This window comes from Genypterus blacodes, unplaced genomic scaffold (genome assembly GCF_046128005.1).
Source record: "Genypterus blacodes isolate CSIRO-AG114 ecotype Tasmania unplaced genomic scaffold, CSIRO-AGI_Gbla_v1 ptg000021l_1, whole genome shotgun sequence".
Classification (NCBI taxonomy): Eukaryota; Metazoa; Chordata; class Actinopteri; order Ophidiiformes; family Ophidiidae; genus Genypterus; species Genypterus blacodes.
Window position 1 is genome coordinate 4,768,866 of NW_027466834.1, and position 27,914 is coordinate 4,796,779.

At 41.3% G+C, this 27,914-nt stretch overlaps 1 protein-coding gene across 4 annotated transcripts in view; it reads left to right on the top strand.

Moving 5' to 3' along the window:
* shank3a (SH3 and multiple ankyrin repeat domains 3a) overlaps window positions 1-27,914 on the top strand; it is a 151,078-nt gene that overhangs the window by 65,311 nt on the left and 57,853 nt on the right. For all 4 annotated transcript variants that reach the window (XM_076142111.1, XM_076142107.1, XM_076142108.1 and 1 more), the window contains 5 exons: window positions 2,078-2,149; window positions 19,185-19,293; window positions 19,792-19,943; window positions 20,756-20,923; window positions 23,918-24,034. In XM_076142111.1, coding sequence (XP_075998226.1) covers window positions 2,078-2,149; window positions 19,185-19,293; window positions 19,792-19,943; window positions 20,756-20,923; window positions 23,918-24,034 — 618 coding nt within the window. The remainder of the gene's footprint in view (window positions 1-2,077; window positions 2,150-19,184; window positions 19,294-19,791; window positions 19,944-20,755; window positions 20,924-23,917; window positions 24,035-27,914) is intronic.

A 27,914-nucleotide genomic window follows, 5' to 3' on the forward strand; every position in this document is an offset into this window, starting at 1 on the left:
TAAGCTATGCTCTCGCCTGTGGAATTCTTCTTTAAATTTCATGTTTTCTGTGAATCATCCTAACGTTATCTGTTCCACCTTCACCTTCATGCTTCTACCTGGGTTTAGGAAAGCTTCTATACTAGCTGTGTGTGTGTGTGTGTGTGTGTGTGTGTGTGTGTGTGTGTGTGTGTGTGTGTGTGTGTGTGTGTGTGTGTGTGTGTGTGTGTGTGTGTGTGTGTGTGTGTGTGTGTGTGTGTGTGTGTGTGTGTGTGTGTGTTCTCTTGTTTGTTTGTGGTAGCACATGTAGTATATGTCATTGACTGACCACCACTTATTCCCTTAAGCTCTTGGTTTTTAGAGATGATTGACAGACTTGGATTAGCAGCTCTGAACCCTGTGCTGTGATGTGGATACGACCTGTCGGAGATCACCGCACAGTGGAACACACACACACACACACACACACACACACACACACACACACACACGTACATGCTTGGACCTGTGCACACACATACAGTGCACATACCCACAGCCACAGCAATGACATACTTACAGTTACACGTCTTTTAAAGCTATTACAGGCTGTCTGCGTTCAGTGAAACCAGTAAGAATTAACACAGCCACCAACAGACCCTAATAAATGAGTTCAAGGAAGCATAGTGTGAGGTAAAAAGCTTTTAAAGTGAAATCCCACCTGTATTGTTCTGTATCCCTCAGTTCTTCGCAACACAAAGGCTTGTTTTGATACGCAAATCACCTCATGTGATGAATAACGCCCCCTTTAAACAGGGGTTAGCTGTGTAATGTAGGACCTGACAGGCAATTGTGAATCTGCAGTATAACATGTCCCAAGGTGTAAAAAGACAGAATGGGAGCAGGTGACAAATGCTATGAAAGCTGAATTCGCCCATAATAAGAACAAGTGTGTCAGAGGCAAAGAAAGGGTTTGACCTGAAAGTGACAGATGCAAAAGTCATGCAGCAGAAAAAAGAAGCTGGTATCACAGGTGCTATTAGCAGCTGTGCTGACATGGCTGACAATAGTTTATTATTTATTTCTACAGCACTGTCATACACAATTGTGCTTAGAGAGCAAAGCAATTCCTAGACAGTAACCTTGGTGTTACGAGAGGGATTATTGTTGTATAAACCTCTTTAAGCCAATATTGGATTGACCGTTTGTACTTACTTATTGTACTTACTTCATTATTCGTGTGTGATTACAATCTACCACTAATGGATTCTAAACCAATGGACATTCCAACACATAAGTAGAAATTGATATATCTTGATTCTGTAGAAATTGTTAGGAATGATGACAAATGATGCCCCAGATCTTTCTTTCGAGAGAGATTTCTCAATATTTCTTGTTCATCTCGACTGCCAGCTCAATATTAAGGCAGAACAAACAAAAGAAAAGAAAACATTTACACCTCTTTAGAATCACCTCTGTAATACATCTCTGAGTTTCATCTTTTTCTCATTCCTTTGTGTTTTGTGCACACTGTCTTGTCAGAGTTGTTGACAAAATCCATTCAGCACCTGTACATCGGTGTTCAGTTGCATTGCTTCTTGGCATAACTTTCAAGTCAAGTCAACTTCATTTCCTCTTCCAGTTCTACAGTTTGAGAGTGCAGACTAATATATGGTCTTGTCGAAGCCATTGTCGGGGAAATTTCTCCACTTGTGTTTTTTTTAATTAGTCAAACTTGGATGCAGATTTCCTCTCGCCTATCTATTCAGTGCCTTGTGTTTTCAAGCTGGATGTGATATAAGGAAAGGATGAGAGGAAAAGATGACAGCTACACCCAGGGAGATATTTAGTTTATAATAGCAGACGTATATGGTTATTAAGTTAGTCAAAAACTCTGTCTTTCTTAGGCTGTCACACACAAATGTACACACGCACACACTCACACACTCACTCGCATCAGCACAAGTCGGTATTTCTGTAAATGACATCCATTTTGACATGCAGCACTTTGATGATACATTCCTTTGGATTGACTTTGATAATAGACAAGAACAAACCTAAAAGGTGAAAGCTGAACTGCTCAGCATCTCATCGTCTTGTTTGTGTTGTTGTGTTTCAGTTCCGCTATAAAAGACGAGTCTACACTCAGACCCACCTGGATGAAAAGCAGCTGTCTAAGCTCCACACCAAGGTAAGATTGAGCAGCTGCACTCTGAGTCACCGCTGCTACTTTTCTGTGTTACAATAAAGCTTGTTCTTTATGCATAACAGGCAGGCCAAAAAATTAAGAGCTTTTAGAGTTATTACACATGAGACGAAGTACACTTTATGCCTTAAAGCTATAAATTATAATAATAATGAAGTATAAAGGCTATGAAACGTTTAAACAAGGGGGGAAAGAGTTACTCAACGACAGCAGTGACTGCTCTGCAGGCAGACCGTGCTCCTGTCCTGTCCAGCTGGTTGAGTTCAAGCCTCACAAGGTCAGGAGCAGTTAATTCCCAGCTGTGATTCAGTCGCTGAAGCAGCCACCGATCCTATGGGTTAGCCTCCTCTCAACGTGATTTATGGATTATGATATGACTGTGCATTCACAGGTGCAGTGACCTAGTTGTCGCGTGTCAGCGGCTTGCTGAGTGGCTGTCTCTTACAGCCAGTGTGCTCGCTGTCACTCTGTCACTTGTGAATACAGTACAATAATTTATGTCTCTTTGGAATCTGTGATTATAAATCATGATGTCCTCTGTTAATGTATTTATGGTGAAAAGCTCACTAGTAATCCTCCATGTTTTATGTCATGTTATTGTAATAAGCTATAGCTGAGATGAAATATATGCTTTTACAGGGGTAAGTTCCAGAGCCGTGGCTGGTTTAGGGAACTTGGGATTGAGAGTCCCTATATTTAGAGTGCTGTATGTTTTGAGCTTTTTATGTTGTCATACTGTGTCTTGGCTGTATGGGATTGCAAAAGATGTAGTATAATGAGAAATAACATGGAGCCTTGCTAAGTGGTGTAACAGAATTCAAATGACCAGTACAACTCCAGTCATTCCTAAATTGGTCTGCGTTGTCATGGATAGTTAATGTTGAAAAAAATAATACAAATTTAAACATTAAGGGGCCTTTTGTTTGTCGGTCGAAATCCCTCTTACCAACTTCAGTAGTTTTTAAGAGCCTTTTTTAAATTAAACTTTTGAATAGATTCCAGTCTTGTGGTCTGTTAAGTAGTTGTGTGTACAGGCCTGAATGCTTGAGTGTGTCTGGAAGCATCCATTGATAATTGCACATAATGACTAAGCATCTAAGAGCTGTTCTTACAGATCAATCAAATCAAATCAAATTTTACAATCAAATCAAGGTTTATTGTCACAAACACAGTCATACACACTACAACGCACAGTGAAAAGATGATTAAAATAAATAGAATGGAAGCTATATCAAATACAAATAAGAATAGATTAATCATTTATTAGTATAAAATCATTATGGGTTGTAATGTTGAGTGTGAGTTTCAGAAAAATGAAACGATAATAACCAGTGCATGATATATGCAATATGAGGGGTGGTGATGATATCAGCATGATGGTGGATGGATAGATAGGTACTCGCCTAACAAAAGAGTAAGTAGGGTGACTGTATCCTTTGTACAGTCCCGGAAACAAAGAGAGTGAAAATAAATGAATGAGAGTGAGATTCGATTGTGGATACAGATGAGAGGGACAAGTCATTCTTTCTTTCTTTCTGGTGTCTCCTCAGTACTCTGGTTGGTGTGACATTGTAGAAGGGGGGCTCAGCGCACACAATGTTCACACAATGATGACGTATAGAGAGATTTGAAAGTATGGATCTTCTATTGTACAGCCCAGTTGAACTCGAGCTGGGCAGATTAAGAGAACGAGTGAATTTCACAGCCGCTGACATCGTCTCTGAACAGCATCCAGTACGAACATGTGAAGCGGTGGTATGAGCCACATTTGCTTTTACATTGCATGGTCATGGATTGCTGTGTTTTTTTGAAGGGAGTGACGTTTGAAGGCCGTTCAGAATGTTTCTATTCGCCTATGCCTTATGTTAACTGCAGCAGCAGAACAGAGCCACTCGTCAGTATTGCAGATATTTGTGGCACTGTATGTGTTTTTTGTTTTTTGTGTAAAAGGCTTGAGTTTGTGTGTTTGTACATTGTATTGTAAAATGTGCCTTTGTTAAGCTGTGAAATGTGAAACTAAACGATTTGGTTCCTGAGTGAGTATGATTATGACCACGATATAGCAGTTTAGACTCATTATAATCAGATGACAACATCAGTGTGTTAATGTGTCATATGTGTGTTGAGCACACACAGCTGATATGAATACAGAATACTTCCTAAAATGCCTTTTTGTAACATACCTTGGTACTGTTCACGAGTATGTCACTTTTCAATCCTAATTGTTAAAAGTTGTTAGTAAAAACTAAATGTGCTCTTGCAAATGCATACATTTGTTTGAAAGTACAGATTTCATCAAGTACTTGCAAAGTGATGGGACAATAGTTTTCAGCTTAGTTTTTATGAAATAAGTACTTATAAAAAGGAAATTTCCTGTTAAAGCAGTGCTACTGCAGGCCTGCCTGTCAAATGTTCAGTATTCTTTCTGCAGCGTGCTTTGACCTGGTTGGAAGAGGTCAAGCATTAGCCTACTTTGCTGGTATGGAGCTCATTAGCCTTGGGCTAAAGTTTAGAATGGGGCCATAATTGATAGGAGTAGCCGGTGGTTTATTTTTTATTTTTTTATCGCTTCACTCCACTCAAACCTCACCTCTTCACCCCTCACTGCTCCCAGTTACCACACTGGGTCACTACATGGACATTTTTTACATAATATATTTCAGATATGCAGGAGTGCATGTGTGTGGGTACTGAAGTTTCTGAGTGTGGGCGGTTGACCATGTGACAAACGGGGTTACAGAATGGTCGGCTTTCTTGCAGTGGGACAAAGAGCGTCTCAGTGTGGGACAGTTGTGGAAACTCTTTATTAGTTTATCATTTGTTACTTATTTCTGAAAGCAGTTGACCCAGACTGACTCATCACTTGTTTATCCACATTAACCCCAGATTTCCCCCTCAGATAAATACAATCCCCACCAACAATAAATACAATTTGAAATAGAATAATACCAATTGCATAACAGTATCACATACATTATACTGTATGTTTTGTATCTGCATGTAGTATCAAGATCAGTATTAATATACATGTACTTGCCACTTGTCTTATTATTCTAATGTCATGTCATGAGTGTATCATTTGTCAACCTCCTAAAGGAATGTAACATGACATTTATCAAAACTTTGGCTTCTCCACTATAATTTGAAGCTGACTTCAGCGATTTTTGACCACTTGGGGGCAGAGAGACTCAAAACAATGTGTGTGTAGGCTGGTAATTTGTCACAGCTAGCATAGTGGCTGTGTACACAAGGGTCAAGAGGCATTTTCAGCTCTAAATTTACTGAAGCTGTAGAAAATGTTTGTAATCTTATCAAAAGTTAGAAATAAAATCCTGATGCAGGTATAGATCCTGATATAGACAGCGGAGAGATGATCACTGATCAGTTTCCAGTGTCCAGTGCCCAATGCTGGTGTGATAGGAGGATAAAACATCATAAAAACAATAAACCAAATCCATCACCTGGCTTAATGTTCAGCTGAGCAAACATATTCCTATGTGACGGTATGATTGAACCCTGTACAGGCTTCAATAATCTAATAGGGTACAACACACACTTTGTTTGGTAAATTTAATACAAGAATGAACTTCCCTCATATGATACAGACTTAATTAAAAGGCGGTATCTCAGACACCAGTTTTCTCTCTGGCCAGGGTTAAAGTTGTATTTTTGCTGCAGCTTTTGTGATTGGATTTGCCTGACTGCACTCGTGTCTTGAAATACTGTGTTAGAGGCAGTGATCAGACTAAGCTTTCCTCCACACTATTATAAATAACCAAACTTAGAGGCCACAGGCACACATCATGCACATGTTTCTGAGTCAACAGAAATGTTTGGGCTGACAGTGGCTGATGGCTTTTCTAAGCTTATAATTTGTCTAAAATGTGCTTTGGTTGCTTCCTCTAACAATTCACCAAGTTCTATCACAAAACCAGCCGGGCAACACAACACACCTTGTCCACCATTATACTTGTCTGGGAGAATCTGATGGGACACACATCAACAGAGCACATGGAGAATGGATGGTGTTGCCTGCAGCATCAGGAGCTGGACAGATTTCTGTTCAGAGAGAAGTGAGATCTGATGCAGTAAGAATCTGAGCCGTACCGTCTCAAATATGCTGCCAAGATTCTACCTGAAAGCCTCACGAGCAGAGAGTCAATGTAATCAGGAACAAATGGTCGGCATCTGTTTGTCAGAGAGCCCCTGTCGTCAACATCTGTGCTTTAAAGAACACACGTTTAATCACAGTCCTGCACTCCTCCCACTTTTTGAAGGCTCATAATCACACAAACAGACTGTATACAGTATATTGTGTATATATATATATACCATACACACACACACACACACACATAGATATGCATGAAACCCCTGGGCATTGAGGCCATAGTGGTAGCAAGAGTGGGGGTGGGTAGAAGTCACAGCCACATACAGCAGCGAGCACTTAGTAACGCACTAGTTGGTAATGTGGTCACAGTTTCACCCTGGCATGGTGAAACTATTTCACGTACTAATAATCAGTAACCAGCAGAGACAGTTTTAAAAGACGTAATGCATCTATTTTGTGAATACCCAGTAAAGCGCTGAGCCAATCCAGCATAACTATTTGTAGTGTGTGGGTTAGTGTAAATGTTAAAATGCTTCCCAGCAAAACTTGCAAAGTAATTTTATTCCTCCTACACTGAGGCTTTGTATTGTTGTTGCATCTTATATTTATGAATGAGAATCCTGCATGATTTTCACTTTGGAATGAAACTACACAGAGAATGTAGCTCATTGTAGGTGTGATACAGCTCTGAAAAGGCATTTGTACAATGGCCAAGCCCTCCTCTCAATACAACATTACCACAACAGCAGCCTGTGTGAAATATGATGGAACTGCAAAACACACACACACACACACACACACACACACACACACACACACACACACACCCACACACCCACACACACACAGCTTCATGGCACAGGATGAGAAGATATTTCCAATGGGAATCCCTCACACTCAAAACTCAATTTATGGATAAGCCCGTACAAGGAAGCGATTTATAATCAGGGTTGAATTTGTTATTTGAAATCGTTATTGGTAGATTGTGTTTGCTTATTCTTGCAATTTGTTTGAAAATGTGTGTGTGTGTGCACCGGTGTGTGTCATGTGCATGCATATTGTGTATTTATTTAGAATACTAACTCATAATCATAAGCGCCACTGGTCATGTTGTCATGTAACACTTGGTTTAGCACATTGCTGTAATAAAGGAGTGGCTGCAGGTAAATCTGCTCCACTGTCTATTACAGATTTCCACTTGTTCCCTTCAGCTTCAGCTTCTGCTTTTTCCTTTTTTTCCCGCCACATTGGAGACCCATATCTTCCAAAAACCACACCCACCCTCAGTCTCATTTTCTTTTTTCTGCTTTCCCTCCTCCCTCTTCCACTTGCTCTTTCTCTCCCCACCCTCTCTTTCTCTCTCTCTCTCTCTCTCTCTCTCTCTCTCTCTCTCTCTCTCTCTCGCTCTCTCGCTTCTCACTAGCATCCCACAAAATCACCCTTTACCATTTCCTCTGTCTGTGCATGCCCTGTGTGTGTGTGTGTGTGAGAGTGTGTGTGAGAGTGTGTGTTGGTGCTCCAGTGAGTGTGTGCGTGAGGGTACCATGTGAGTGTGTGCATGTGCTTTTCCACCAAGACGAGTGAAGGGGAAAGAGAAGGCAAAGGAGAGCTGGAAGAGGAAGGAGAAGAGACAATTTGAGAAGACAGGAGATGAGAAGAAAGGGGACTGGATGTGACCATGTGGATGATGTTTGGGCTTTGGGACTGTAGCTGACCTACGGCAGTGTGTGTGTGTGTGTGAGCGTGATTGTGAGAGTGAGAGAGTGTGTGTGTGTGGGAGATGGGATCCGCTCTGGGCAGAAGAGAAGCTGCAGAGAGAAGAGAAGGAAAAGCAAAAGAAGCCAGAAAGGCCAGACTCAATAGTAAGGTACCCCACTACGCCTCATCTTTTATTTTATTTAATCTTAATATTCTGGTTGCTGTTAACAATTTTTGCCTTTTTCCCCCTGCTATTCCTGTACTTTCTTTGTGCAGATATTCCCAAATACTCTCTCATCCACCTGTCTACCTGTCTCACCTCTCGCTCTCTCTCCCTCCCTGGCATTCCTTCTGTTGTTATGCTCTGCTGCATGTTGGCTGTGTGAAGAGATGGTGCAGTCTTGTCTGAAACACTGACAGAATGCTAATGTTTCTCCCTGCACTGTTTCAGTTTTTAACTGTAGGGTTGTGTGTGTGTGTGTGTGTGTGTGTGTGTGTGTGTGTGTTTGTGGTGAGTGAATGTATTGGAATTGACCAGAGAGAATGTTTGTTTGCACATTATTGTTTTGCTTTTGAATATATGACTTGGTAACAAACAAATGTGTGTATATGTGGCAGGCAGACACGTGCCTTTGTGATTATGCATGTCTTGTATGTGGCAGACATTTGTGTGTGTGTGTGTGTGTGTGTGTGTGTGTGTGTGTGTGTGTGTGTGTGTGTGTGTGTGTGTGTGTGTGTGTGTGTGTGTGTGTGTGTGTGTGTGTGTGTGTGTGTGTGTCTGTGTGTAGTGAAGGCTGTGCCAGTGAGTCTCTACAGATCAGTTTGTGCCTTGTAGTCTTTATTGTTTTTACTATTCTCTAAATTTGCATCAGTCACCTTCCATCATAACCGGGTGGTTTGCCATTTGATGAATCAGCTTCGGTGTGAATCTTTGTCTCTGGGAAAAGTCAAAGCTGCAGAGAGCTGTTAACACATTAGAATTGCTGAGGCACATTGGATAAACGAACTATAAGTGCTGTGTGAATCTCAGCTATGAGTCTTGGAGCTGTCAGTCGGAGGCAGCAGCAGCAGCTGTCTGCAGGGCCCCCTGCAGGCTGTCTGACCCAAGATACTGCACAACTTTCAGCTGCTCACTCTCTGAAGCGTATAGAAGTTCTACACACTGCACACACTTTTACTCAGAACAGATTGTCAGTGTCGACTTTTCTGTTGATTATTCCCCCGCTTCCAAATGCAGCCTGTATAAATAGGATCCATTAAACATACACTATGTGCTCGAGTGTGACTGTGTGTTTGTGTGTTTGTTTTGGCTTGGCTTGTCGAGTCGAGTGTCGGTCTTATTTAACAGTGCTCGTACCTAATTACAGTCTGTACGCCGGCCCACAGTAAATGGGCTGCATTTGTTGTCTGCTGCTTAATTTCTTATCTTGGCTGTGTGCGAGTCCGGTGAAGCCAATATAAATGAAAAATTGGCGGACAATAGATGTGATGTTATCAGTCACCACAAGTGTATCTGACCTCTCTTTCCCCCCCCCATCTCCTTTCTTCACTTAAATTGTGTTAGGTGATGAGAGTGTGTGATTAGAAAGGAGGAATCGATTCTGCGCTGTACAATGCCCTGTGAAACCAGGCCATGCAGAAACTGTGACCTCGGGCTCTCTAACACAGCTAACAACTAAACATAAGATGAAAGGAGAAAATATGATATATTAAAGCAATATCAGGTATGTTTCAATGTTGTATCCTGTATATTGGTACTATACAGGAGTCGGAGAGATGGCCAGCCTTTCCTATTTTTTAGATTGCATTGTTTTATTGTACATTGTTGTAAAAGCCTGCATCATATTGAAAATTGTTTTAACTGTGTGTCCACCCATATCCACATACATGAGAGTCAGAATGTTAGAAATAACTACATTAGATGATCAGGTGTGGGTAAAGCCATGAAGGGTGGGAATGTGCAGCCTTGTAGCCCACGAGCACCAGAATTGTGAACCACCAATATAGAAATACCATGCCAACAGCAACTAGGTTTGCCTTTTTAGTCCAGAACATGTTTTGTCAGTCATCCAAGAGGCTTCTAGACGCATTGCAGAAGTTCACATCACAATTTCACAAGCAATGCATCAGATCGGTAGCTGTCAGGCGCTCCATGCAGAAAAATGTCCCACTGGTGTGAGACTCATTGTAGGTCAGGCAGAAAGAATGGATGACTGATGGATGGATGATGTCGAAGTGGTAGCCAGAGGCAAAAGGGACAATAGAGTCCTGGTGATCATTGGGTTGAGTACTCAAATGCCCACCATCTCTTGCTGATTTTAGCCTGAAGCCCTCTGTTTGTGAGGGCACAACAATCTCCATTTTTTTCATCTTTCTCCAGCTATACGAGGCTCAGCTCCGGTTCACCTGTGGTCTGGTTGTTTATGTTTGATCCCCTGGTTCTATCTCTGCTGTCTGTTTGCCAGCCTGGGTCCTGGTGTCACTTTGTTTGTGTGAGTGTTGAATCCACATGAGTGGACCTGATTCAGCTCTTCCTTTCTCTATACTCTTTGATTCTGATGACAACATGCATTCCCCTCATTCCCCCAGCCCACCCTACTTACACACACAAACGCAGCTTGCATGCACACACGCACACACAAAGCAATTGAGCTTGTGTCAAATTTGTTGTCAAATCCCATTTGAAAAACTAGTAAACAGTAACTCATTTTGCTCATTGTTTTAACAATCTTCTCAATGGCTCTACGGGTATAGTATGTAGTATATTGTACACACTCACATCTCTATATGTGTGTGTGTTCCTGTTTATGCCTTTGTCCTCTTTATTTGCACTAATGGGTTGGCAGGTATATTAGAGCTCAATTGTTCTGCTGGGAGAGAAAATGCTGGCTAAATCTATGCTGCCAGTGTGGTCCGGACTGTGGGAGGAATTACTTGACTGTACGTCAGCTCATGCAATACTCATGACTCACACATACAATAAGCCTGTGCCCAGCATGTGTGTTAGTGTTTTGGTGAGAGGGGAAGAGGGCAGTGGTTGGGCTGGGATTTTATTTTAGCCTCTCTTACCCGAACTGAGGTAGCTCACAGCTCACAGCTCACAGCGCACAGCTTACCACCACCCAGCGCTGTAGCGCTCGAAGAAGAATACAAGAAACTTCTGAGTTGTACAATTTTATATTCCAGCAAACAGGATTACTAAGGAGGCGCCATGCTGTTCCATTCTGACAGAGCTGCCAGGAGCCGGGACCCAGAGGTTAGACACACCGCGCTACAGCTTAAGTGACTCTTGGAAGAGTAAACACAGGTCACTGTTGAAGCGTAATTATGGGCCCAGGTGGCCGGTGTTCCATTTATTTAAGAAGCCCATAGAAAGGTATGTTACAGTAGGGCAAGCCAGCTAAATAATCCTGTCGTTGATGCATGTAGTATTCATCATTTTACAGTAATTATGCTATATGTCATCCAAATGACAACCACTGCTGAATTATACGTGCTTGATATATGAGTGACATTTTAATAACCTAAAAGTCTCTCAGCTTTTGTCTTCACTGTCTTCAGCTATACAGGCATTGCAGCAGTTCCATTTGTTTAGTAAAATAATAGCATAATCATGCTGCTCTGTTGTGGTGGCTGCTATGTCAGCAGTTGAAATGAGGCCAGGCAAAAGCAGACTTTAGGTCAGGGCTAAGAGAGTAGTTAGTAATAGTAGCTCTCTCCTTCCTTTTCCAATTTTCTTGTATTTTTCTACAACGCAACAACAGAAATAGTTCCCGATTCCCACAATAATCTCTCAGAAACACCCGGCTGCTGAATATGACCCACAGGCACACAGAACACAACCGAGTCGTGGGAAGATGCGTTCCTCATTTCGATTCCACACAAGTATAAATCAGTCACACATTACTCGGAAATGTTTAAGGTGAATTGTGTGCTAGAAGCTGTTGCTATAGTAACTGGGATTTTTTTTCATGGATTCATGAATCATGAATGAAATGTGTGTTTTTCTTTGTTAAATTATGAATCAGTGAGTGTTACTTAAGTGTGTGTGTGTGTGTGTTTGTGCGTGCTTGTATATGTGTGTGAAGCAAGCCTATAAATTCCCTTCACAATCCTCCCCTATGTTTTTTTACGACTTTAGTTTCCGTGTACCTCAAAGCTTAAAAGCAAAACAAATTACTCTGGGATTTATCTGGCTGGTGTTCTGTAAAGAAGGCTGGAGATTCCACTCACAGAAAACAATTTTCCTTGGGAACAGGTCTGAACTGTCATAGACTATACGGGCATTTTCTAGCGGAGAGTGTTACACTGTAAGCCTGTTAGACATGGATATTGGAGATTAGTGAAGCATTCACTCTCACACACACATACACGGTAGAGAAAGACATACCTTAGACACACACAGACCCACACACTAATCCATGATAACAGGCGTGAAGCTGTATGTACAATAGCAGCTCTGTATCTCTGGGGGGAGTTTTAAAACACCCACATTAAACCTTGTAGGTTAATTACTCTTTCATTGGACAGCTCTGCTAAATCCACCAGTACAAGATTTAATGTTAATGTGTGGTCCACTGCAAAACAGTCAATGTAGAGAAAGAAGTACCAGTATTATTCCTCTAATGGCCTTGTACCGTAGTCCTAAATATTGGATTCTCCAGTATCTACATGTTTTTAGTTGTATCTGCATGTAGGGGATGATAAGTGTGTACCTGCCCGGTGCTCATGAGGTCACTTCAGTTTAAAGCTCTGTTCCCTCCAGCTTTTTAATGTTTCACAGAAGCTCTTCAGCTAGGAGCTAGCTTTTTAAAAATCCCTTTGTGTCCGACATATTAACACCATTTAGACAGCGGCTCAGGTATTTGCTAAAACATGCAAAGCAAACTTAGGAAGCTTCTCACTCACAAAAAGGTGTTAGAAATTATACTAATGGCTGCCAACAGTGAACTGATACAGTGGATCGTTCTTCCATATTCATTATGGATTGGAAGTTAATTAAGAGTGTTTTTGAAGGGTACCCAGCGACTCACACACACACGCAGCGGGCCAATATACCAGCTAGCTACTCAGTCTGTTTGACGTGGAGCAGTTGTTCTGCTGGAATTAAGCTGGATCACAGTCACAGTGATCACAACAGATAAAATGTGGAGCCAGGGGAAGAATGAAATGGTTGTCTTCTTTTCTGTGCTCCTCTATCTATCTTGTATTTGTGACGCTCTTAGCCTTTTTCGTTTCCCCACGTGATCCCGTTTTCTTGTGTTTCTGCCACGACGCATCATTGTAGTGAATCTTTCATGGGAGCATGCCTCTACACTCTGCAATATATCTATGAATTATAAAATAAACTCACATATATACAGCGAGGCTTGACTGGTTTTCCTCCTCTAGTCATCTGATGGCAGATTCAGTCTCTTCTCTCTGTCTTTGCTTTGTTGCTCTGCCCTTTATCGCCCAAAGCTGAGTTGTAGCATCTCCTTCTTTTTACTCTCACTCCAGACCAGAGTTTGTGTCTTTGACTCAGAAGTGTATATTCACTAATTTATCCCATTTATCTTATATCTACTGTCATATCTCTGAAGTTATATGTCAGCACTGTATTATCTGTATATCTCTGTACTGTAATACCTTTGTACCTGTGAGCACCTATGACTCCACTCCATGCCACTTACTTGAGAATCCACTCCAATTTCAGTGCTGCCTGCGATTTGATGTGTTTTTATGTGTGTCTCCTCCCTAACAGCACTTCTTAAACATGCTCCGCTCCCCTCTGCTCAAACATCTCACCTCTTCATGTTTTCACATTGGATTACATGGAATTGGAAAATACAACTTACAGGTGTAAAATAAAATAAATATTCACTTCCTTAACTTTGACTTTGACAGATGTCGGTAATCAGTAATGTTTTACTGAGGTGCGTTCTCATTAGCATTAAATGCTATTAGGTGGAATAGAATATGAGATTGCATCCTGATTGTGCATTAATTTATTACAAACCTCTTTGTGTATTTAATTAGAACACAGTGACCTTGTAGCAACAAGACCTCTGTGCAAATCATCTGAGGAACAGGGGTCATGACCTGCTCCCTCTCACTCCAGCCTTCATCTATTATTAAGTATATATAAGTCCCGAGTGTCGACAGAGAATGACTCTAAGATTCTGATTCCTTTTCCTTCATCCCTTATTCCTTATTCCTTTTATGTAATAATGAAATTATACACATCATACTTGTGGATAATATTATATATAACATTGCACTGTATATATGTTTGAAATCATTAACTAAGTGCTTGCCTGTGACACATTGAGTCATATTTCAAAATATATGTTTTGAGTGCATTAAAAAAGCAACTATGGGAATATAACATGTGATATATGACCGCCCTTAGACTGACGTGACTGGAAGCGACAGAGCTGCACTGTGTTGATGGGCCAAAACATTAGTTTGACATCTGCTTGGCCTGTTCTTTTTCTTTTCCAAGTGTTTAGGCAGGACTCATGTGCTATGTTTTTCCGCTGGTCCCTGGAGTCCTCGTGACCCACTGTGCACATAATGCGTAAGCAGTTGTGACACTTAGAGCATGTGTGTGTTTTCCAGGCCAGCTCCCATAAGTGTATATTGCTCCCGAATAGGCATCATGTTGGAGAGCGTTGTAATTACTACTCATCCATGCCACGGCATACTGTAGGTCAGCTGTAAGGGGCCGGGGGGCAATTTAGCCATGTGGTACTGGGTGTAAATTTAGGGCAGTGAAATTGTCTGACACACATAAAGTACATACATGCTGTATGTATGGCCTATTGATGATGTGATGTGTGTGCTTCCTTTTATGATACTGTGGTGAAGAGGCGGTCTAAATGGAGTAGGAGAGTTACAGAGCACAGACTGCGAGTAAAACAGGCAGAACACAGAGATCGACTAAGGCAAGGGGAGCTGTTTCTCTTACTTTTCTGGCCTCCTTAGGTGTTTATCAGGTTGTGGCAGATAATTCCCCCCTGTGTGGTTGAAAAGCTGAGAGCCTCCCTAGGGTACTGAGCTAACAGCAGGGAGCTTTATCCTACCTTCTTGTAGCAGGAGTTGCTGTTTCACACATTTTCTCCGCTGATTGGTGATCCATTGAATGGTACTGTGCAACACCGAGAGCACTTTTCCAATCGTTGACAGTTTATTCAAAAGCACGCGAGGGAGGGCGGAATCCAAAATTAGTCAGGGATTCTGAAGTCTTCCAGGTGCCATTCTGAAGAGGATTCCCAGCAATTCTCATCTCTTTAAATATGGCGTAGGTTCAAGTGTAATGAGGCCACTGCTCACCGTCCTTTACTCTCTTTATCCGGTAATTATTTCGGTTGTCTCCACTTGTTCTCTCTGCTGGCTGTGGATTCTCTCCTCTGTCCCCCAGTTAAAGTTTACAAATTGGAGTTTTTGAATAGAGCTAAAGAATATATGCTAGAATTAAATAATGTGATATTGACATAACATCTGCTTAAGTTATGGGAAACTGTGAGTGGTCACAGTGAGAGCTAAATTGAACAACTGTTTAAAAGTGTAAAGGAACATTTGATCAACAAATAATAGAGTATGCATAACTGTTAATTACTTTCACTGTCAATTACATCTAAATGCAATAGAAATAAGTTATCAAATCCACATAAAAGCTCTGTCTTTGGATACATCAAATCATTGTGTTCAGTCTTTCCGGGAGCATTATAGAGCTTTTGATAGAGACATAGTAATGAAATGGTTATCACTCAAATTTATGAATGTAGACCATTTTGTAAGTTAAAGTGGCACTGGCATATATCACTTAAGATTACTCTTACGCAGAGATTAGTGGGCCTAAAATGACATGACATGGAACAAAGAAGGAATAAAGTGACAAAGACACCATAAATCCAATGGTTAGACTGGATCCAGAGGCTATTTGATCAAGCTGGTGGTAATTTGCCACAGATGTCAGGAGTTGGCTTTTGCGACCATCTCTGGCTGCACTGCCTGAGATAAAAAACATCATTATTCTTGTCTTCCCTACCCTTATTTTCTCTCTTTTTCTTCCCTCACTTCTTTCTTGATCTTGCCCAGCAAGGTAATGCCAACCTCGTTATAGAATGCACCGAGGACAGCTGCATACACATCCACTTACTGTGAGACTTCTGTGGAATTGCTATTAAGCAATTATCTGCATATTCGCATCTGTCATATCGCTGTCGCAACTGTTACATTTAATGAAACTTGTGTGGATTGCCATGAGATAGGAAAATATGCATTGTGGTGTCATTGTCTTGTTCATTAAAGGCACAAAACCTTTATCAGAACGGTTAAATTGTTCATAAGTTGCAATCTTCTTAGTGCTGACTGAGTGACTGTAAACTAATTGGTGTGTAGTTGTATCGAGTATTTCTGTGTTGTCACCATTATTACACCAGAGCAAAATACTGCTATTTGCTTTGAAGTTTGATATCAACTAAGGCGAGACGGGGCGAGGTGGTGAATTTAAAGGCGATAAAAACGGGCGTCGTTTCAAAGTGACGGATGATTATTAGCTGCCTGAGAGTTCCCTCCTGTGTTGGTATTCAGTATTGAGTGGGGAGTTATCTGCTGCTTTATTGGTAGACATTAGTATGGAATAACTGAGAGCATTAAGGGAAATAGCTCTGCTGCTTCATTCATGACTGTGCAGCAACCCTGTCGGTCAGGATATGTGTAGCTTGTCTTTCCTTCACCAAGCGGTACAGTGGTTGCCATGACATTAATTCACATTGTGCCATATGTGTTGTGAGTGGCATATTTGTGTGTTACCAATAAACTCACGTCTTATCACAGGAGGTAGTAACCTCAAGTGGCCACATGCTGTGTTACTAAACTAACTGTGTGACTGTAAATACAGCACATACAGTTCCAGAACACAAGTCCAATGCAAAGTTTCTTTGAACCGCCCTTATAGCTGAGTTGAACCCTTTCTGGAGGTTACAGATTCAGCCTTATTACTTATGGAAGCTTTCCACTGGAGTTGAGTGGCATGGTGAGATCATTCTGTGGAGTTTTGTGCAAAAGTGATGAAAACAGTTGTGTAGCCCACCCTGGTAAAATGTTTTTTTCTGTTCATTTATTCTTTATTAGATTTCATTAGTGCTAAAGCAGCCATGTTCACTCAGTTGCAGCATGTGCACATCCAAGATAACTTCTTGACTTTAGTGGTTAAGAATTATTTAATGGGCAGACTATCAAACTAGGAGTTTTGCACAGTGTTGTCTAGCGGATTATTCATGCAGGGTTTAGACAAATTTGCTTGCATCTTGGATTTGTTTAATTTGTTTGGGCCTTAATGTGGTCCTGACATAAATAAACACAGTCCACCACTGCGCGTAAGTGATGTACTGTATATGTACACTTCACACACATACATGCATTGATCTGTCTACTTTTAAATGAGTGCTTGTAAAGGTAATAACCAGAGCACACATGGAGAAATGTAGGGGGTTTAGTCTGAGGTAGAAGAATGAGAAATGAGAACAATTTTTTCAAATAGACTAGCTTTAAATACTGCAAATCCTTCAACAATTTCTAAACATTTGCATGTAATGCGATAGAATTGAGTGTTAAATTTTGTACAGAATGATCACTCACCCAATTTGTTGTAGAGCTGACTTACATTATCATTATGCATAACTGGTCGCTCAGGCAAATTGATTGGTCTCATCAGACGACATGACGATTATGGTTTAGTTACTCTACCAGTTGCACACAGAGCTGAGACTCTCAACTCTGACACAGAACATAAAATATGTATCACAGACTTTTCATTACCGTTAGGATATGTATGCAGTTATATGTATTTTCCATGCATGTGTGTAGATCTACTTGAGAATGGAAGAGAGAGAGACTGGAGAAATTAATTAATTTATCCTTCCAAAGTAGATAAATCATTACAAAGCCTTTTCATCAGCCTGATGTTCAACAGGCAATATAACACACATCAGATCCAGCTGATCTGTAGCAAACCATCCCCCAGTCTCTTCAAAGCGTCATTCTAGGTGATATGCAGTACACACACATGCACACACACTGTCAATGCTCTTCCCACTCCTGTGTACATAGGTTGCCAGAGCTGTCTTTGTATCCCATCACCATAACAACTGCCACACTGAACAGCTGAGAAAAAAGGGAAAACAGCTAAAGTGAATTTCTCACTCAGTTTGACTTGGAGAGGGTGAGAGTAGCAGTTGGCAGGTTCGCGCTGGTTTCCGGTGTGGCGTGTGTGTGAACGACGGGAGGCTGGCGTAGGGCACCGGGCTGTACATGTGTTTCTCTGATCGGATCAGGCGAGTGTGATGTGAAATTCAGAAGGCACAAATTGGAAGAACATTTGGAAGCAAGATGCACATGACGCTGGACATGGTGAGTGTCCAAACGGTCGCTGTGCTCTGTTTACATCGTGGCATGTGTGTAAGTGTATCGCAAGTGGCATGTGTAAAGGAATGACGTTTTGGATCGTGTACGATGTAAGTGTGTGCACGCCTGTGTGCAGTGTGGATGTTATGTAATGACTTTAGTGTGAGAAAAGTGTGAGTGAAGGCTATAGTAATAAAAGCTCTCCCGTGAAGCTCATTGAGGAAATGATTTATTACCAAATTACATCTTCAAGTTAAGTTTATACAAGAGAATATCTGCTTTAATAATCTCCTTTCTTACATAATGTCTTTAAGTGCAATATGTAGAAAAATATTAAACACGTTGCTGTTACCTTTTTCACTTTCTCCTCTACAGATTTACTCTTGTTAATAGAGGTGATGTTTTAACTATAAATCACAGAGTAAATGAATTGTATTATTGTTTGTTTTCATTAAAGTGTCCCTAAACTTGTTAGAATGATGTATGAGAGTGTTTCCCAGGCTGTGTGCATTATTACATCTGTTACATTTGAACGCAGAGAGCGATATTGGGTTCAGGCTCTCATTTTGTCGGCACTGATCTATAAACGCCTCTATTTCACTTGTATTCCACAGCTTTTTGGTTTTATAGCATTAACTATAACTGTACATGGACCATTTACTCCGCATGACAGAACAGAAATTATATTTATTAAAAAAAGAGCAGTGACTTCAGCTTTCATCTCTTCAATGCATTATTAAACAGCCTCTTCCACATGAGTCTTACATCACCCGATCACAGCTGTCTCTGCCTCTGCTTTCTCATCTCTCCCTGCTTTAGGCGAACCTGAAGAAGTTTATGGAATATGTTCAGCAGAGGAACACTGAAAAGGTGTCAAGATTCTTGGAAAAAGGCCTGGACCCAAACTTCCACGATCCAGACACAGGAGGTGAGGAAGCGTAGCTGTATCACAGCGATGTGTGTGTTTCCTTTTTTGGGGGGCTTTCTTTGTCTTTGTCTATCGGTTCTCACCACAAAATAACAATGAATGGATTTTCCACAATAAGCCTCCTGCGTGCTGGATAAAGATGGATTACTCTCAATGCTAATCTCCTCATGTTTATGCAAATGTTTGTCCAGCCGTAAAGGAGATTTCCCTGTTGAATGACCTGTAGTTTGACAGAGGAGTTGTGGAGTGAGGGAACATGAGAATAGTTTGGTCGAACACAAACAGGAAGCGGCCTCTCAGACAGACTGGAGGGTGACAAACACGACAGCTGAAGCAGCCGCCCAAATCTAGTTAATTTGAAGCCGCACTTATGACTTTGTTGCACATCAGCAAATACTGACAGTTCCGGTCGTTGGTGGTTCCTCTCAGGCAGCATTTCCGGTGCCAAATAGCCTTATATTGTTCTCTGTTTTCCTCGCACGTCCCTGGATTTTGCAGAATGTCCTCTAACGCTGGCATCACAGTTGGAGGGATGTGCAGATCTCATCAAGGTGCTGAAGAGTGGAGGGGCGCATCTGGACTTTAGAACAAAAGATGGTATTACTGCCCTACACAAGGCTGTGCGCAGCAAGAACCACACAGCGCTTATTGTGAGTGTAACACACACACACACACACACAAACACACTCTCACACACATAATAATAGCAGAAAGCTGACTCATCTCTTTTATTTCTCTGGCTACACCAATTGCCTGCTTGCAAACTTTCCCTCTGGGAAAGGAGAGTTTGCAGGCAGGCAATCTCTGGTAAGGGTGCTTGAGCAATGTAGTGCGGAGAGTGCTTGAGCGATTGTTAACTGTGTGAAGCTTAACATGTCCTCTTTGAATGGGCTGGCAAACACACTGATTGACCTTGTATGCGTTTGCTTTGAGGAGGCTTGTAAACCTAAATGAAAGGCTTTACATGAGTCATATAATTATGCTCCTGTTCAGCCACGTGTGTTGAGGTCAGAATGCTTCATTTCCGATCGGTCACTAGCACATAGGGAAGTTACGTCTCCAGTGCATTAACACACAGAGCGTTAGACATGAAATATCATTTTCATTTGCGGAAGAGAAAAATTACTCATATCTGCAGAGGTGTGAGAAAACTAATCAATACCAATTACTCAGTGGTCACTGTGCCAGGTGCTGAGGTTTCTGGTTTTCATGACTTATTTTCAGCCTGTCCGCTATTTTGCAGCAAAATGTTCCATTTTTAACAAGACTCTGGTGTCTTTTCTTGTGGAGAAGGCTGACCTAAATTAAGGCAAACTTGTAAAATATGCTAGCAAACCAAAGTCTCATGAATGGTGTCTTTTTCTTTGTCCCACTGCATAGACTGGACACTTCCATGGTGGCTATGACTGTATGACATTAACTAGACATCATCCCTCACCAAACCTCTCCTTGTTCTCGTCAGACGCTGTTGGACCTAGGAGCATCGCCTGACTACAAAGACAGCAGGGGGTTGACTCCTCTCTACCACAGCTCCATGGTAGGAGGAGACCCCTACTGCTGCGAGCTGCTGCTGCACGATCACGCACAGGTCGGCTGTGTGGACGAGAATGGCTGGCAGGAGATACACCAGGTAAGATTATGTCAGGTAGAGAATTTGTTGCGTTTGGGAATCAGTTTCCATTTCTTTTTCAAATTAAAATGATTTTGCACTCCTCATTTTGGACAAGTTTTTTAATAATTCAGCAATTTTAACTCTATTTTGAAGCAGAAGAACACTCATGATACACAATACAACTCTGTTTGGATGGGTTCAACACACACATTGAACACACACGCACATACATAATGCATATTTATTTGCATGGCCATTTACCCAGACAAATGCAAGCACCATAAACACTGAGAAATGGAAAATAAATGTGATGACCTACAGTTTATGTGTTGCTGTTCTGAATGAAGCAGACCAGAAGAAGCAAACTGTTTGTACTTCAGAGTTCATTGCCTCTCCGACAATCACTTGTGTGCTATTCTTCTCGCAGCTATTTTGAAGTCAATGGCCTGGTGTTTCAAATGTTGGTCCCTGTCTGTGTTTGGCACACAAATAGGTTCCTGCAAGCGCAGCATATTGTGTACATTTTATATGCATAAAAGCTGGAGGCATGTCTAGCTCTGTTTTTGTTTGCGTCAGGGCTTTTCAGGTTACGTCTGCGCAGTGACACTGGATATCTGTGCATGTGTATGTTATGTCTGAAGGATGTGTAAGTGTATCAAACACGAGGTTGACCGCCATGTGTCCCTGACATAATGAGCAAAGAGAATACTGTGAAAATTATAGATGAAAGCAATTTTGTGTCAGTCAACACTAGCTGCACCTTTTCAGCTATTCTGTCCATGATAGTTTTCCTGTTGGTTATTTTTTTGTTCATCTCAAGGTATTTCACATTGAGATAATATCATTATTAATGAAAAGCAACATTAACATACAGTGTATTGCTCAGGAAATAAATATATCCAGCATATCTATAATTGGTGTATTAAACTGAACTCTCTTCCCAGTATATAAAATAATTGGAAAAGCTGACAAATAATAATATTGAAATATATAAATTCAACTTGTTCGTTATAGCTGAGCTCTGGTTATTAGGCCCATCTGTTGATTGAAGGCAAAAACTGTTCCACTCAAGACTTCAAACTTCTGCAGTGGAAGGACAATGACCGGCCTGTGGTGTCTTGCGTCTGAGCTAGTGAGCAGCGTGGTGCCGTCTCCATCTGTCCCTCCTGCTGCTCTCTGTAACACAACTAGATTTATTGACTACAAGAGGGAGCAATAAAAATACTCACCTAGAGAGGGAGAGACAAGTCTTTGAGGAGGCGTTATTTTGACCTTTAGGCCCGTCGGTGGTTGGCAGTGGAATACAAAGCAGTTATCTCAAGGCGCTGGCATATTGGTGATATGAGTTTTGAAGTAGATGGTGTTTTGGTTTGTTTATTTTTATACCGGGAAGTACAACTGATGCATCCGACTGTGGGTCACATCATATTTTTACATTTGATAACTATACGCATTGATAACTACAGACACTTTGCCGATGAGGTGACCCTTGAGTTCCCTCTCAAGCAACTTTGCACGAACCAGCAGTTTCCTTCCTTTCTTGTCACTGTATTCTCGACTGCTGCTGGTTATTGGGGAGCCCACACAGGGGGGATCAGCGCTGCCCTCCCGCACAGTCAGCCCTACTGGGGAAATGTACAATGATGAGTTCTAACAGTAGAGAACCGTGACAATTTGGCTTCACTATTATCACTCTGGTACACAACACAGAACGTCCTTATTCACCACATGTAGAACCTGACTGTACAAGTCACTCGCTCAAGTCACCGTTGCTTCATCCCCTTATGCATCTAGTCCTCATGTGTATCACATTTCAGAGGTCTCATTAATATTTCTTTGCTTTTTCTCTTTCTTTTTCTTATCTCCCCTTCTCTATGTATACAAAACAATCCACAAAATGTATCATACCTGCTCATGACTTGCTCACTGTAATATCAAATGCTGTCTTCAGTAACAAAATTCAATATAGGACTGCAAGAGCACAGTGAAGTTTGAATCTATATCAGCAGAAAAGGGAGGGGGAACTTCAATTAAAAAGAAAAAATTAATGAAGGGAAATTTTTTCAGCCAAACAGAGAAGAAATTCTCACATTTAAACTTTTGTACAAGCTGTGATATACAAGCAATCTTGAAACTGATTGAAAGTCTAATTCAATATACACCAGAGGGTGAAATGTAAAAATTATGAATGCATGAAAAACACAACATTGAGCAAGTCCTACACATTTCCTCCTTCCTTCCTTGCTCATCCCTTTGTCTTCTCTGTAATCCTGTCGGTATATATTGTGTACAATAGAATACGCAGTGAAAAGGTCGCAAAATCAGTGGTGCACTGTCTCACTCGCTGTCACACACTCTTAGCAAGATACAACACAGGAGAAGAAAGAACAATTGCTCGAGAGAGCCGGGGTGCTTGTTGTGCAATGACACAGGACAGAAGAATGCAAAGGGAGGGAACAGGAGAGAGGAGATAGATTGAGTTTAGATGAAAAGTTTATTACTCCCAGTTATGTGAAACAAAGAAGCTGAAAAGGGGCATCAGTCAATGTCAGAATATTCACAGATTTACATTTCGCCTCAGTTAGCACGTGTAATATAAACCTCCCCTTTTCTTTAAGAGACAGCGAACAACATGACTGAGAATCTACAAGGGAAATGGTAAAAACAAGGGAAATGGTCAAAATGATTGGGCCATACATTGTAATATTTTGAAAAGTTAACATTCTTTATTTTCATTTTTATTTTGTCTACTTTGTGATTATGTTTATTCAACCTATAGAGAAAAAATAACATCCATCTACTTGTGTTTTGTGCCATATGTTTCTCTTTCCAATACATCAACAATGGCGATGAAGGTCTGCCCAGTTCATTCATGTTTTTCAAAAGTGCAGTGGTTTCTACAAGGATGCTCACTGTTTGTCAGTCCTACAGCTGCTATTTGGAGTCAACAAGGCTATGAAAAAATACACAAGTTGAATACTCATTAGACCTGGTGTAAATCTGCCCCTCCAGGCTTGCCGCTATGGACACGTGCAACACCTGGAGCACCTGCTGTTCTACGGAGCTGACATGAGTGCCCAGAATGCATCTGGAAACACCGCCCTGCATGTGTGTGCACTCTACAACCAGGTACCAGTTAAACAATTATGCATTATGGCTTGTAAGGGGTTTTGTTGGTGGGACTATGAATGTTTCATATATGTAAATGGGAGAGTGTGTGTGTGTGTGTGTGCGTGTGCGTGTGCGTGTGCGTGTGCGTGCGTGCGTGTGTGACTCTTATAAAGGTTTGTCTCACCTGTTCTCTCAGAGGAGTGCAGGAGTAGTCAAAGTGATGAGGCAGTGAACCTGGAGGGTAGTTGGTGTTTTTCTCGAGGACACTTATGCAAGACAGATCGCATACTGCAAATCACTTTATAACCTGGGCCTTGCAAGACAGTCTGTGTGTGTGCGTGTGTGCGTGCGTGCGTGTTCCTCTGGAGGGTGGCAAGGATATGAACACATTGTGGAATTTCTCCCCTGTATACACCACTTGAATGGACAAGACACAGTGTTTGTAGGAGGCTGCTTTGCTTGGATCCATATTAGGACTGTGTGCATTGTGCTCACACTCAGGATCCGTGTAAAGATTAATCATTAATAGTTATAGAGATATAAACTGTTGAACTTTTTGTCCTGATTCTAGGCATTATTCTCTGAGTTTTCAATGAGGATTAAGAGGAGCTGGGAGAACTGCTGCTCCTTCAGGTCGGAAGTGGCCTGCTGAGATGGTTCAGGCATGTAATCAGGATGCCTCTGATTGCAATGCAAATAAAGTATCGCAGCTCTTTGTTGAATGATAATTATTTGCTGGTAAATTAAGCCTGAAATCACACTGGGCTAACCTAGCCCACTACACACAGCACTGTCATCCATCATGTGGAGTCTGGACAGAAGCGGCTCCATTGCAAGTGCCATCCATAATCACATAGGCAGCCTATTATTCTTTAGACGTAATGAGTAATGGATGATCAATCCAACAATCGGTGCTTTCACATTTTGTCATGTCACTTCAGAGCACAACACATAAATCCAGTGGTAGAATTATCTGTAGCTTTATTGTAAGTTTTCTTATCCAGCTACCACTACTTTAGTAATAATAAACATAGAAAGGAATTAACCTTGCAAATGTATGCAAACATTACAGTACAATCATACAGTGGCATCTTTTATAGAAAGGACATACATGCTACACTATTAACTACAGAGAGAAACTCGTCCTCCAAAGATCTGCGGTGTTGGTATTTGTGGTTGTTACATTCCGTTTTATATTTCTTCATTTCTCTTGTCTCTGTCATGGTCACCAGTTTTAGTTAGTGCTTAGTTCAAAAAGGTTTACTGAACACTCTTTCTCTCTTTCCCGCTGTTGAATTTATTCTTTGCGTGTATTGTTTCTGTCTTAAAGGACTCTCGCAGGCTCCATCTGTCAAGCAGGTTGTGTTGTTTTGTCCATAAAGGTAGATCAACACATTGAGCTAATTGATCCCTGAACCAGTGTCTCTTAGTGGGGTTCCAGCAGGCTCACAACAGGCACAGCCCTCTAGGATACAATAACAAAAAAGAAGCGAGCGAGACAGGATTGATTGGAAAAGTAGTACTTCAGCTGCAGAGATCAATGATCTATATGAAAAGAGTGTGATGAATGGAGGGTGTCAGAAAGATGCAGAGATCAAGATGAATGACAAAATATATCCAGCGGCAATCGCACAAGTTTGATCAACCGTCTGAAAATCCTGTTCCTCTGCTGTAGCTGGCCATTAACATTTACTCACTGGGCATACAGCACCGAAGAAGTAATTGGTAGGCACAGCAGGACTCTTTTACCCGGTAGATCCATGGGAGGCGGTGGGGTGAACGAGAGAGAGAGGACACAGCAGGTAAAGGCTTTTTGGGACATTGATAGCTGAAATTAAAGGCAGCCTGAACAAAACACGCAACTGTCTGAACTTCAGACAGATTGTTGCTTGAAATGTAGTCGAAAGTTTCATATCTTGAAACTGCTTTGGTTGTGACTCAGGTTGATCGGAGAGGAGAAGCACTATAACAGCTCTATGTAAACTGTTCTGTGCCCATTAATGAGGGTCCGCTGCAGCTTCGGCTCAGCCTTAAATCAGAGATGTTGTGCTGAAGGAATTTCAAGAGGCAAAAAGTCAAACAATTGCTTAGATATTTATGACAATCCGTTATTAAAATATAAATGTGCATTCTGCGAGGCGTGGGAAAGCGTTTCAATCCTAATGAGGAAACCAATCCTCAAATGCATAACCACAGCTGTGAAAGGAACCATCTGTCTCCGTCTTTATACTTGACTGACCTGCGTCATTACTATAAAGTACTTGACTTAGCTCATTATGTATTCCATCAGACCTAGAGAGGTCTACTGGAATGGTTTTCCTAATGAATTCCTATAGGAAGGCTTGGGGAAGGAAAGCAAGACAGATGTCCCACACTGTAATTGGCCACGTGTGTGTTTGTGCATGTCATGTATTGATGCAAATGAGTGTCATAAGTCATTTAATGGCCAGAATTCAGCTGTTCATGCTCATTTTTCAGTTCCTCTCTTTTCATTTAAGAAGGCAACACAATGCTTACATCACACACACGAAAAGAAAAGTTAACCAAGAATATAGGCTCAGTCATGTGTGTAACCTTCGGATTGTCACGAATATGCGTATCACCGACAGACTTGAATAACTAAGTGAAGGAGCAGATGGTGAGTTGACATTTACCACCAACGCCTTATCCACTTAAGAGCAGATTCAGTTTTTGATTTTGATTTTCTCTCAGATATCTACAGGGGCAGCCTTGTTTTGTTATAGGCATGTGCTAAAATAGCAAAGTATCCTCTGATACAAGCTAGGCTAAGAAACAAGTCTAAGTGGGATTGCTTGTGTCAGGTGTTGTGATTCCCCTGTGTCCTTGTTACATTTCTCCTATTGCTCCTCTAGATTTGCTTTCTATCTCTCACCAGTGCCCTGATATACTCCTCATTAGGCCTGTCCTGCAATTTACTCCCTCATTTGACAAATTTCTCCCTTAATATATGGCAAATTAAACAGTTTTGTCAGTAGACTGCTTAGCAATAAACACTTACAATATGCACACATAAACATTGTTAATGGCAATAGCACACCTCTCTAAATACAAGGTAATGCATTAATTTTTTTATTATACTGTCTTATTTATTCTGCTTATGTGGTCTCTTTAGTCAGAATTGCTTTCAGAATATAGTTGGAATGATCATTGCTTGTGTGTGTGTGTGTGTGTGTGTGTGTGTGTGTGTGTGTGTGTGTGTGTGTGTGTGTGTGCGCGCGCGTGCGTGCGCGCGCACGTGTGCTCGTGTGTGGTGTAAGCACATGCCTGTGCACACAACGCATTATGTATGGGTTATTAGCATTTAGCTAAGCTAATAGCTGCAGGCGTTTATCTATATGGGTTTTAAGCTCTGTTAGGCCCATGTTGATGGTAGCATGTAGCTATTAGCCACAAGTGCAATCATGCATTATTCACGACACCTGCCGGCTCCATTTATACCACCATATACAGTATGTTTACATGGAGTCTGCGTCCCAGTTGAAACCATGTCCCGTATACACCATGCTCACAGTCAGGCACAGCACCCACACAACCGTCCTCTGCATGGTTCACCAGTAGGGGGTGCAACACCTTACTCTTGCAAAAACCCGGTCTAATCAAATCACCTGTTACATGAAGGTGACTCATCTAAAGCGTACACTTTGACATGCAAAGCACATGGATATTAACTAAACCCCATGTTCAATTAATGGCTTCCTGCTTCAACTCTAAATTACATATCGACCTGCAGTTAGCCGGCACATAGAGCCATAACCTTGCCTTTGAATCTATTATTGGTATTTACTGTATTCATTTGTTTCTGCCGAAGGGGTTCACACTACGAAATTGCAAGTGTTTGACAAGTAAGAGTAATTAATGAAAGTGAGACTTTATCTGT